Source organism: Cervus canadensis, chromosome 11 (assembly GCF_019320065.1).
Source record: "Cervus canadensis isolate Bull #8, Minnesota chromosome 11, ASM1932006v1, whole genome shotgun sequence".
NCBI lineage: Eukaryota > Metazoa > Chordata > Mammalia > Artiodactyla > Cervidae > Cervus > Cervus canadensis.
In genome coordinates, this window is record NC_057396.1 from 45,392,548 (window position 1) to 45,404,316 (window position 11,769).

Sequence of the window (11,769 nt, forward strand, 5' to 3'; positions counted from 1 at the left end):
TCAGGGATATTACATTTTGATAAAATAATTTCAAAGATAATAAATCTTAATATCTATGAACCGGACAACAAAGCACTGAATTCTGAGGTAAAACTGATAGAATGACAAGGAGAAATAGAGAAATCCATTATGATATTTGGAGACTTTAACGTATTTCTTTCAATAAGTCAAAAACAAGCAGAAAACGGATGAAAATCTGGGTCTCAGAAGTATCTATACAACTCCAAGAAGAAAGGCCTTCCTGGTTCCTACACACAAAACCTATGGTTTCTGGATTATTTGAGAGCTAACCAAATCAGTTCAATTATTTTGGCCCACGTTTTCTTTCTTTTATGTTTTTGAAAGTGTGTTGATATTCATTCAGCTATAATTTTCTTTTAATAGAAGTCTTTCCTGATGGAAATGTTTTTTTCTCTCTTGAACAAAGACTTTTAAAATACTTTAAAATATTTTTATATTAAGGTCAATTTTGTGGGCAATATTGTTGATGTAGACTATAGAGTCTATATTATACTTGAAGTGAAAGTCGCTCGGTTGTGTCCGATTCTTTGCAACCCCATGGACTTAGTCCATGGAATTCTCCAGGCCAGAGTACTGGAGTGGGTAGTCTTTCCCTTCTCTAGAGGATCTTCCCAACCCAGAGATTGAGCCCAGGTCTCCCACATTGCAGGCAGATTCTTTACCAGCTGAGCCACAAGGGAAGCCCAAGAATACTGGAGTGGGTAGCCTATCCCTTCTCCAGTGGATCTTCCCGACCCAGGAATCGAACTGGGGTCTCCTGCATCACAGGTGGATTCTTTCCCAACTGAGCTATGAGGGAAGCCCCTATATTATACTTGAAGTCATCTTGAAATCCATATCTTTTTCATAAATTAAGGACTTTACAAGTTATAACTAATAACTTCACTAGAATGTTGACTTGATGGCCCTTTTAGTCTCATAAACATTTACTGCTAATTATTAAAATCATAGTTCTGTTAAGAATAGTCCAACCTGGACTTAGTGAGCATATTCTCTAGTATGTCAATATGAATATAAATCAAAATCATGCTTTTATTCTCTATAGTGAAAAAATACAGGTTACTATTATTGTATTATCATACTTCTATAATACTATTGGACTTCCCAGGTTATGCAGTGGTAAAAAATCCACCTGGCAATGAAAGAGGTGCAGGAGATGTGGGTTTGATCCCTGGGTCAAGGAAATACTCTTGAGAAGGAAATGGCAAGTGAAAGTGAAGTTGAAATTTGCTTAGTTGTGTCTGACTCTTTGCAGCCCTGTGGACTATACAGTTCATGGAATTCTCCAGGCCAGAATACTGGAGTGGGTAGCTTTTCCCTTCTCCAGGGGATCTTCCCAACCTAGGGATTAAACCCAAGTCTCCCGCATTGCAGGCACATTCTTTACCAGCTGAGCCACAAGGGAAGCCCAAGAATACTGGAGTGGGTAGCCTATCCCTTCTCCAGCAGATCTTCATGACCCAGGAATTGAACCGAGATCTCCTGCATTGCAGGCTGATTCTTTACCCACTGAGCTATCAGGGAAACCTAGTAAATGGCAATCCCCTCTGGTATTCTTGCCTGGATAATATCATTGACATAGGAGCCTGGAGGGCTACAGTCCATGGGATGGCAGAGTCAGACACATTTGAACACACACTCACATAATACTACTATTATCTTAAAAACAAAATATCAATTTTAATATTTAAAATCAAATATCTACATTAATATGAAATCGTTAACATAAAGAGGGGGAAGAAAAAAATGTGTTTTAGAGTTTCTTTCAGACTTTCTGTTGGTTGAATTTCTTGAGGATTCTGTCACGAATCTGCTTGGTCTTGACACTATAGACAATGGGGTTCATGAGGGGTGGCACCAGCAAATAGACATTAGCCATGAGCACATGGACAATTGGGGAAGCATTCTTCCCATAGCGATGGATCATAGATAGTCCAATCATTGGTGTATAGAAAGTGAGTACAGCACAGATATGAGAGATGCAGGTATTAAGAGCTTTCACCCTCTCTGTCCTGGAGGCTATACTCAAAACTGTGCCAAGAATGAGGATATAGGAAAGGAGGAGGAGAACTGAATCAAGTCCCATGGAGCAGATGACCACCATGAGGCCATAGATGCTGCTGACCCGACGGCTGGATACAGTTGTCTTGATGAGGTCTTGGTGCAGGCAGAAGGGGTAGGAGAGAATATTGACAGGACGATATTGAAGCCTTTTTAAGAGGAAGGAAGCTGGAAAGACCAGAGCCAAGGCTCTTCCGGTGATTGCCAAAGCAATCCCAATGATTACATCATTGGTTAAAATGGCTGCATAACGCAGGGGTGCTCGGATTGCTACCAAACGGTCAAAGGCCATAGCCAAAAGCACAGCTGACTCAATAATTGAGAAAACATGAATGAAGTACATCTGGACCAGACAACCATTGAAAGAGATCTCCCGGGCATGGAACCAGAAAACGCTGAACATGGTAGGCAAGGTTGTAGTGGATAGGCCCAGATCAGTAAATGCCAGCATTGATAGAAAGTAATACATTGGTTGATGGAGGGAAGGCTCAGTTCTGATGATAAATAGAATGGTAATGTTCCCTGCAACGGAGGTGGCATAAACCAAGAAAATAGGGAGGGAAATTAAGCCATATCTGCTTTCAAGGCCTGAGAAGCCGGTCAGGAGGAAGCAGGGGTATAGGACAGAGTCATTGAAGACAGACATGGTGCTGACGGAGGCACCTTCAGTCTAGGTGGGGAGACAAAAACACAGAACAATTAGGGTGAAATGCACAAAGAAACAATGCTCTGATGTATTTTGCTCTGTTTACTATATTCAATCACTTCTATGCTCATTATGTATAATTACCACCTGTATTTATTAATTTACAACTTATTTAATTTTCTTCATTGTGCATTTATTGAGAACATATTTTATTAAAGGAAATCTGGGTAAGCTAAAATATAGAGAAATATATTGGTTTGGCGAAATTGTTCATTCAGGTTTTTCCCTAACATCTTGCAGAATAACCCAAATGAACCTTTTGGCAAACCTAATATGAGAAATGCCTTTAGATACTTAACAGTCTCTATCCACTATAGAGAGAGCTAAAATTAAAATAAAGTGTTAGTTCAATGCAAGGTCCTTTAAAATACAGAAAGAGGAAACTAACGATGCAGAGTGGTCAGAGAAAATTTGCTAAAAGTAATTCTTGAATTAGGTCTCAAATGACAAACACGAGTTAAATGGAAACAAAGGACTGTGTTGGGTGGTCTATGCTGATCGACACACATGTAAATGCAGAGAGGTATTAGTGTCAGTGAATATAATTGAATAAAGTTATAGGTTAGGGACAGAAGTCCCCTGTAGCTCAGCAGTAAAGAATCTGCCTGCAGTGCAGGAACCTCAGGAAACGCAGATTCAATCCCTGGTCTGGGAAGATCCCCTGGAGGAGGGCATGCAAACCCACTCCAGTATTCTTACCTGTAGAATCCTTGGATAGAGGAGTCTGGCAGACTACAGTCCATAGGGTCACAAAGAGTTGGATAGGACTGAAGCGACTTAGCACACATGGATAAGGTAGGTAGGCTTTTCAGATGGTTATTGGAATTAAGACTGCATATATGGACCAAAATTTCTGAAGGAATTTATGCATAAATATAAAGATCTTGGACATAATCTTAGAAGACATAAGAAAGACATTTTAACAAAAAGTGAAAAATTCGACCATATTTACACTGTATTGCTGTCATATGGTCCCCAATCCACCCTGTTGCACTAATTCAATTACACTTTATAGTTTCCTCTGACACATGTTAAAAAAAAAAAAAAGTAATTTCTTATCTCTCTATAGGGATCAAAGGAAATTTTCTCTCTGATACTATTTTCCTTCCTTTGTAGGAAGCGATTCAGTTAGAATAACTGCTTTATATAGTCTTGTCCTGTGGTTTATATACTAATCATAGCATATTAGGTAATACTGGTCTTTTACATCTCCTTTTATTTCCTAGCTTTTTATATCACAAATTTCTCCTGATCTCTTTTATCATCACTGAATGATAACTGTCATCTCTTTGCGTCTTACACACAATTATTTTCTTTGTCCTTGATACTCTTCCTCAAATCTTTGAATACCTTCAGAAATTCCATCCTGCCCACATATTCCAGGTCTTCCCTCTAAGATCACTTTCTCCTACTTTGTAGAAAAGTCTCTCAGTTAGAATATTCCTAATCCACTTTCCATAGAGGAGTCTATCTGATACAGACATAAGCAGTCAGCTCCTAGTAGCTGTTCCTTCAGAGTCACAGAAAGTCTGAAGATAATTGTCATTCACTGGCTCTGTCACTTTGGAAGATTAAGAAAAATTTTGAGCATAAAATTGGGAACTGTATAACTTTATATAATATTTAAGAGATTTAAGGAAATATATCTGAAATTTTGGCACAGTTTCCAAGACCTAGGAGACACTTGGGGCTTAAGTGAAGCAAAATGGTGATAGAAATGCTGAAGTAGCCATAATCTTAAGCATATCAGCCCTGTGCACCAGTGACCAAAATCAGGTGTAACCTGGAGTGCCCAAGTTATCACTTAGAAAGATGTTACTCCTCAGGGCTTTTCTTCAGAATCATTTTGCTTAATTCTCTTTTTGGCTTGTATGTTACTAGCTTATAGAAAAACCTAAATGATCTTTTTGGCCAACCCAATAATATTGCTAAGTGTTCATGATTTACTTAAGAGTGAGGTAGAGGGGATACTCAAATCAACATTGTTGTCATTTTTAACATTATAGTTTTTAGTTAATATCAGATAGCAGTGTTTTCAGAGACCAGACATTTTAGTACATGGATCCCCATCATATGTTCTATCAATGCCTGGACATGAGTTAATAATACCATCCCAGAGCTCTTCTGAGAAGCCTCTAAGGATGATTGCTTGGCCCTTTCAGGGACATGGCAATCTGTACCTCTGACCTATCCCCAAACAGTGATTTTACACAAGCTATGGTCATCCTATCTCTTGACTTCTCTTTCTACTTCCTGAATTCTTCAAATATATTTGGTATTAATTTGTTACCCATTTTTTCACCTTTGAAGACTTCTTTCAGGTGTAGACAGGTTGGCTGGATCTCTAGTCTGCCAAGCACGGAATTTCTTGTAGGTAGAGAAAGCCACTGAATCCAGGCATAAGAAAATAATAAAAACACAGTGGATTTTGATGCAGATAGTGGATTTTGATGCAGATAGTCCTTTAGGGAAGCATAGGTATCCTGAGCAGGGCATTTGCAACTCCAGAGCCAAGATAGAATATTTTTGTGTTCAAGATTCTTGACTCTTCCCAGCTAGGTGCTTGATCAGCACTACACTTTGGTGCTTTAAATACTCTAAACGGCATGTCCCCCTTTGACTAATCCATTCCCTCAGGACTAATTTTTTTTTCTTTTCTTAATGTTAACTCCAGGGAAGGTAAATGATGTCACTGCCATTGGAAGACTGTCTTCTGCTCTGGAAAAGGAGATGATCATGCCAAATTCCCAATCTGGGAGTCCAGGCTCAGCAGCAACTGAAAACAGCTGGTGGGGTAGGAAACCTGAGCTGTTACTGATGGAGTGCTAGGGGCTCAGAGTGAACAAGTCTGGGAGTTAAAAAACCCCAAGGAAACCTGTGATAGGGGGTTCCTAAAATATTGTGATATTGACCTTCAAGAATTTTTCCAAGTTTCCATAGTAAATGGGAGAAAAATCCCCTTGTGCTCCCTGTAGGGAGAGGGGGAAAGGGACCACTTTGAAATATGCCAGAGCACTTGTTCTTTTCAAGGCCAGTCATAGGGAGAAACTAGTTAATCAGAGTCTAAACTGCCAGGGCTTTATCAGCTCCTAACTGTTGTGGGGGAAGGAATACCCCACTCCAGCCCGCACTAGCCTTCCTATTCTATGTAAGGGAGAGAATTTTTTTAAAAAAAGGAGAAGCACTTCTGAAGTTCTCAGTCCAGGGGCTCTGTGAACTCTTTAAACTCACTAAAAGACTGAGACCTGATCACAGGACTACAGGATGTTTTCTCTCCCCCATGCCTTGCCACACGTTAACAAGGGCCTGTTTAAGGCCATACTTTTTACCTGGTACATAATGTCCAGCTATCAAGAAAAAAAATAGAGTCCTTTCTCTTCTGGAGGAAGGTGTGTGAGAGAGGTTTTCTTTTTTCTTTTTTTTTTTTAGCTTTTTATTTTGCACTGGAGTATAGCCAATTACCAGTGCTGTAGTAGTTTCAGGTGGGCAGCAAAGGGACTCAATCAAACATATACATGTATCCATTCTCCCCCAAACTTCCCTCCCATCCGGACTGCCACATAATATTGAGCAGAGCTCCATGTGTTATATAATAGGTTCTTATTGATTATCCATTTTAATTATAGCAGTGTGTACATGTCCATCCCAAACTCTCTGTCACTTTCCCCCATCATTCCCCCCGTCCTGCTCCTGCCTTGGCAACCATAAGTTTGTTCTCTAAATCTGTGAGTTTGTTTCTGTTTCAGTTTAATGAACTTTTAATAAGCATATTAAGTTCATTTGTATCATGTATTTTTAGATTACCCATATAAGGAATTTCCTTCTCTGTCTGACTTACTTCACTCAGTATGACACTCTCTAGGTCCATCCTGCATTGCAGGCGGTCTCCCGCATTGCAAGTGGTTTCTTTACCAGCTGAGCCACCAGGAAAGCCCAAGAATGCTGAAGTGGGTAGTCTATCCCTTCTCCAGTGAATCTTCCTGACCCAGGAATTGAACCGGGGTCTGCTGCATTATTGGCAGATTCTTTACCAGCTGAGCTACCAGGGAGGCTAAGCTCCATCCGTGTTGCTGCAGATGGCATTATTTCATTTATTTCAGTGGCTGAGTAATATATTCCATTGTATATATGTATATATACCACATCTTCTGGGCTTCCCTCATGGCTCAGATGGTAAAGAACCACCTGAAATGCTGGAGATCTGGGTTCAGTCCCTGGGTTGGGAAGATCCCCTGGAGGAAGGCATGGCAACCCACTCCAGTATTCTTGCCTGAAGAACCCCCATGGACAGAGAAGCCTGCTGGGCTACAATCTATGGGGTCACAAAGAGTGGGACATGACTGAGTGACTAAGCACATACACACCACATCTTCTTAATCCATTCCTCTGTTGATGGACATTTTGGTTGTTTCTATGTCTTAGATATTGTAAGCAGTGCTTCAGTGAATACTGGGGTGCATGTATCCTTTTGGATCATATTTTTCTCTGGATATATGCCCAGGAGTGGGATTGCAGGGTCAAATGGTAGCTCTATTGCTAGTTTTTCAAGGAACCTCCATACTGTTCTCCGTAGTGGCTGCACCAAGTCTTAAACTTCTCCTGGAAGTTGGAGAATGTTACTAACACATACTCTTTTTTTTCTTCATGCTGCCTCTTCTTCTTGGAATACCTTATCCAGTGGTGCACTGGTAAACACTTAATGACTTAAGCAGTCATTAAGAATAAAATACAAAGTCCTTTTTCTTCTGGAGTAATGTATGTGAGATAGTTTTTTGTTTTTTTCCTTCTTTTTAGCTTTTTATTTTGCTTTGGAGTATAACCAATCAACAGTGCTGTAATAGTTTCAGGCGAACAGCAAAGGGACTGTCATTATCTAGGAAAGTTTTGAAAAGCCCTGGTGTGTAGTGTCTGTCAATTTCTGTTGTGGAAATACTCCCATCATGACCAGCTTCAAACTACCAGTGTGACATTACAGAACGTGGAGTTGAAATAAGATATGCACAGTTAGCTTTCATAAGCCAAAACAAGCCAGCTTAAGCATACCGATTTCTTTCACACTTTGCTCAGGAGGTAGGACTGCATTTGACCCATAAGGCACTGCTGAGTGTCAACTACCACAATACCTGATTCCTTAATCCTCAAGTAAAATTGGCCACTCTTTAATAACAATATTTCAATGACTTCTATTAATTTTTCTAAGCTTTCTGCATGTACACTTCTATTAAACATTAATTTCTTAATATTTAGATCATCCACTCCACTTTTTATATATCCACAGTATTGAAAGCAGTAATTTCTATGACAGGCGTTTCATGTTTCTCAGTATATATTTATTAGGAGCATGAAAAGACAGTAGTGTTTATACTAACAAATATTTTATGAACATTCATGCTGATTGGGGAATACCTTGTACATAGTGACATGTTATTATAGTAGTAATGACCTCATGGTAAAGAAAATTGCAATACACCTAAAAAGAAACTGAATATATATGAATAATAAAATATCACTGATGAAACCATATGTATGTTAATGAAAAAAAAGTAGCAAATTATTGCCAATAAGGGAACTGAGAATGACACTGATATTAGCAATCCACACAGAGATGAAGAAGAGGAAAGAATACTATTAAAAAATGAGAGTGATTATCATGCACAAACCCCAATCCACTCGCAGATTTAGACATAGAATTCTGAGCTATAGTACTGAGCAGGAAACCTACACATTTGCCCAGGTATTTAGACATGTGCTATCAGGATTTATTGGGCAACTCCATGTGTCTGCTCCAGCATTTGATGGCAAGTTGAAGGAGCAGATAGACCTCCAGTGGGGTTGGGAGAAAGAACCCATCTTTCTCCCAGTGTCAGCAACACTGAGGCCTCTAGGAATGTGAATGTATGAATGAAGAACTGGACATAGCAAGTACTTGCCTGGATCTCCCAAACGTTATCTCCAAACATAACACAGCAAGCATAATGGGAAGTGTGGATAGGAACATACTTAGGTCAGTTAGTGCCAACCAATGATGAGGTGGGGACTTACTTCATAGCCAACAGTGACTGTAGCAGTTCAAAGTCCTCCCAGGAAGACAAGTTCCAAACTTACCCCAAAAGTCAGAAATATTTCTGTTACAATATTGTGACATTTTGGCATGAGAAACAAAATAAAATGGAGAAAGAGAGATTGATTTCTGAATTTTAGATCATAAACATGAGAAACTTATAAACTTAGTTACATTACATAATGAAAGTTATTATAACCATTAATAGTAATTTAATAATATTAGCAAATAGTACACTTTTTCAAAATAATCTCTTTTATATACTCTACCATGTATCTCATAATTATCTTGGGGATAGAAAAGGTCATATTTACAATTTTGCTATGAAAAATATGGATTTCTTAAGGGTTAATGATTATCTGAGATCATTTATATAGGAAGGGAAAGAATTAGGAATTTAACCAGATGACCAGGCTTCAGTAATGTACTTTTCATCTACTTAAAAAGCTGCCTTGTGATTTTTAGTGGGAAAACCAAAGGTTAGAGGTACTTAAAACCTCCTCCTTAGCCCAAACTTGCAGAGAATTCCTAGACGGATCTGCTTTGTCCTGACACTGTAGACAACAGGGTTAAGCACTGGGGGAAGAAGCAGGTATATGTCAGCCATAACGATGTGGACTATGGGAGACAAATGCTTCCCGAAGCGATGGACCATTGATACCCCAATAACTGGCACAAAGAAGGTGAGCACCACACAGATATGAGACACACATGTGTTGAGTGCCTTTAGCTGCTCCTCATGAGAGGCAATGCACAGCACAGCCTTCAGAATCAGGACATAAGAAAGAAGTATAAAGACAGAATCCACACCCAGTGTGGCAATAACTACACACAGTCCATAAACACTGTTGATCCTGGCATCTGAACAGGATAACTTCAGAACATCCTGGTGCAAACAGAAGGCATGGGAGAGGGCATTGACATGGCAGTAGTGATGGTGTCTCAGCAGCAAAGGTGTGGGTAGTACAACCCCCATGCTTCTTAGCAAGCAGGCCAAACCAATCTTGCCTATTACACTGTTGGTGAGGATGGTGGTGTAGTGCAGTGGACGGCAAATAGCAACAAAGCGGTCGAAGGCCATGGCCAGTAGCACTGAGGACTCCAGGAACGTGAATGTGTGGATGAAGAAGAGCTGGGTGTAGCAAGCACTTGCCTGGATCTCCCGAACATCGGAACATAATACAGCAAGCATGGTGGGCAGTGTGGACAAGGACATACCTAGGTCAGTTAGTGCCAACATAGAAAGAAAGTAATACATGGGCTGGTGGAGTGAGGACTCAGTCCAAATAACAGTGAGGATGGTAACATTACCAATAAATGCTGACAAATATGCAAGACAGAATGGGATGGAGAGATGTGAATGAACATACTCCAGTCCAGGAAAACCCCTCAGAATAAATATAGGTTCCATAGTATCACTGTTATTCCAGACCACCATGGTGACTCTTGACAAACAGGAATATCTTCTGTTATCCAGCTTTATTACTCAAAGTTATCCCTGATGAACATAAGCAGAACAATCAGTATATGATACACCTTTCCTCTAATCTCACAGAGGAAGGAAGGAGTTACCTCTTACAGTTCTTACGTAAGAAACATTTCCCAGTAGTCAAAAGCATGAAATTCTAGAACAGTGTATACCCCACAAGTCTGGTCATCTCTGACAAGAGCTTTGATGGATTTTCATTGAAGACACTAAAAAATTAAACAGCAAAAGAGTAGAGAAAGAAGTATTTACTATATATTATAAAATAAAAATAGAGAAAATTCAGAGTAAATATCTATGGATTTTCATAAGCTTCCTGTCAGTGATGTTCTTGAATTAATCACTTATTGTTTCTAGGCTTTTAATTCCTGAAAGCTGATTTGGCCCTAAAGGCTCACCATTAATTTAACTTCATATTTATTTAATAATGTATAATACTTTAAATTGAAAATATGTAATATTTTAATAGTAAAATAGGCATGCATTGTATGGAAAGAGGGAATGGAAAGGGATACATATGTATATACATTCCCTCTTTTACTCCCTCTTTTCATATATATTTATATATATATATATATGTAAGAGGGAATATATATGTATATATACATAAAATAAGGTCACAGTGTAACTTTTGAAGCTCTTCTTATATGCCTTCCCACAAGATAATATTAAAATATATTCACTTCAGACATCTAGTACATGTCATGTGTCTTTAATTAGAAATAATTTTCAATATATCCTCTTCATTTCTATGTATCATTTCTTTCTTGGTTTTTTTTCTCTAAATGAGGTTTATACATAATCACATTTTACAAAATATTCTATCAAGTATTACTGGATAATGAAGATGTAGTACATATGTACAATGGCATATCACTCAGAAATTTTAAAAAAACAAAATAATGCAGCATGGATGGACCTAGAGACTATCATACTTGGTGAAGTAAATTAGACACAAAGACAAATATAATATCATACCTCTTATATGTAGAATCTGAGGGGTAAAAGGTACAAATGAACTTATTTTAAAACAGAAGTAGAGGCACAGATATAGAAAACAAACATGGTTACCACGGGATAAGTGAGGGGAAGGATATATTGGGAGATTGGAACTGACATATACACAATACTATATATAAAATAGAGAAGGACATGGCACCCCACTCCAGTACTCTTGCCTGGAAAATCCCATGGACAGAGGAGCCTGGTGGGCTGCAGTCCATGGGGTCGCTGAGTGGACATGACTGAGCGACTTCACTTTCACTTCACTTTCACTTTTCACTTTCATGCATTGGAGAAGGAAATGGCAACCCACTCCAGTGTTCTTGCCTGGAGAATCCCAGGGACGGGGGAGCCTGGTGGGCTGCCGTCTATGGGGTCACACAGAGTCTGACACAACTGAAGTGACTTAGCAGCAGCAGCAGCAGTGTCTGA

The 11,769-nt window shown here is 39.1% G+C and overlaps 2 protein-coding genes across 2 annotated transcripts; both read right to left on the bottom strand.

Moving 5' to 3' along the window:
- Positions 1-1,786: 1,786 nt before the first annotated feature.
- LOC122449914 (olfactory receptor 51G2-like) lies at positions 1,787-2,728 on the bottom strand. Its single transcript, XM_043482012.1, has one exon. It carries the CDS (start codon positions 2,726-2,728, stop codon positions 1,787-1,789), a length of 942 nt encoding a protein of 313 aa, XP_043337947.1.
- A 6,611-nt stretch (positions 2,729-9,339) lies between these two features.
- On the bottom strand, positions 9,340-10,287 carry LOC122449913 (olfactory receptor 51L1). Its single transcript, XM_043482011.1, has one exon. It carries the CDS (start codon positions 10,285-10,287, stop codon positions 9,340-9,342), a length of 948 nt encoding a protein of 315 aa, XP_043337946.1.
- Positions 10,288-11,769: the final 1,482 nt, after the last annotated feature.

What these genes read in the sequence shown, in the direction of transcription:
- LOC122449913 (XM_043482011.1), bottom strand. Translation starts at nt 10,287, where the DNA reads ATGGTGGTCTGGAATAACAGTGATACTATGGAACCTATATTTATTCTG.
- LOC122449914 (XM_043482012.1), bottom strand. Translation starts at nt 2,728, where the DNA reads ATGTCTGTCTTCAATGACTCTGTCCTATACCCCTGCTTCCTCCTGACC.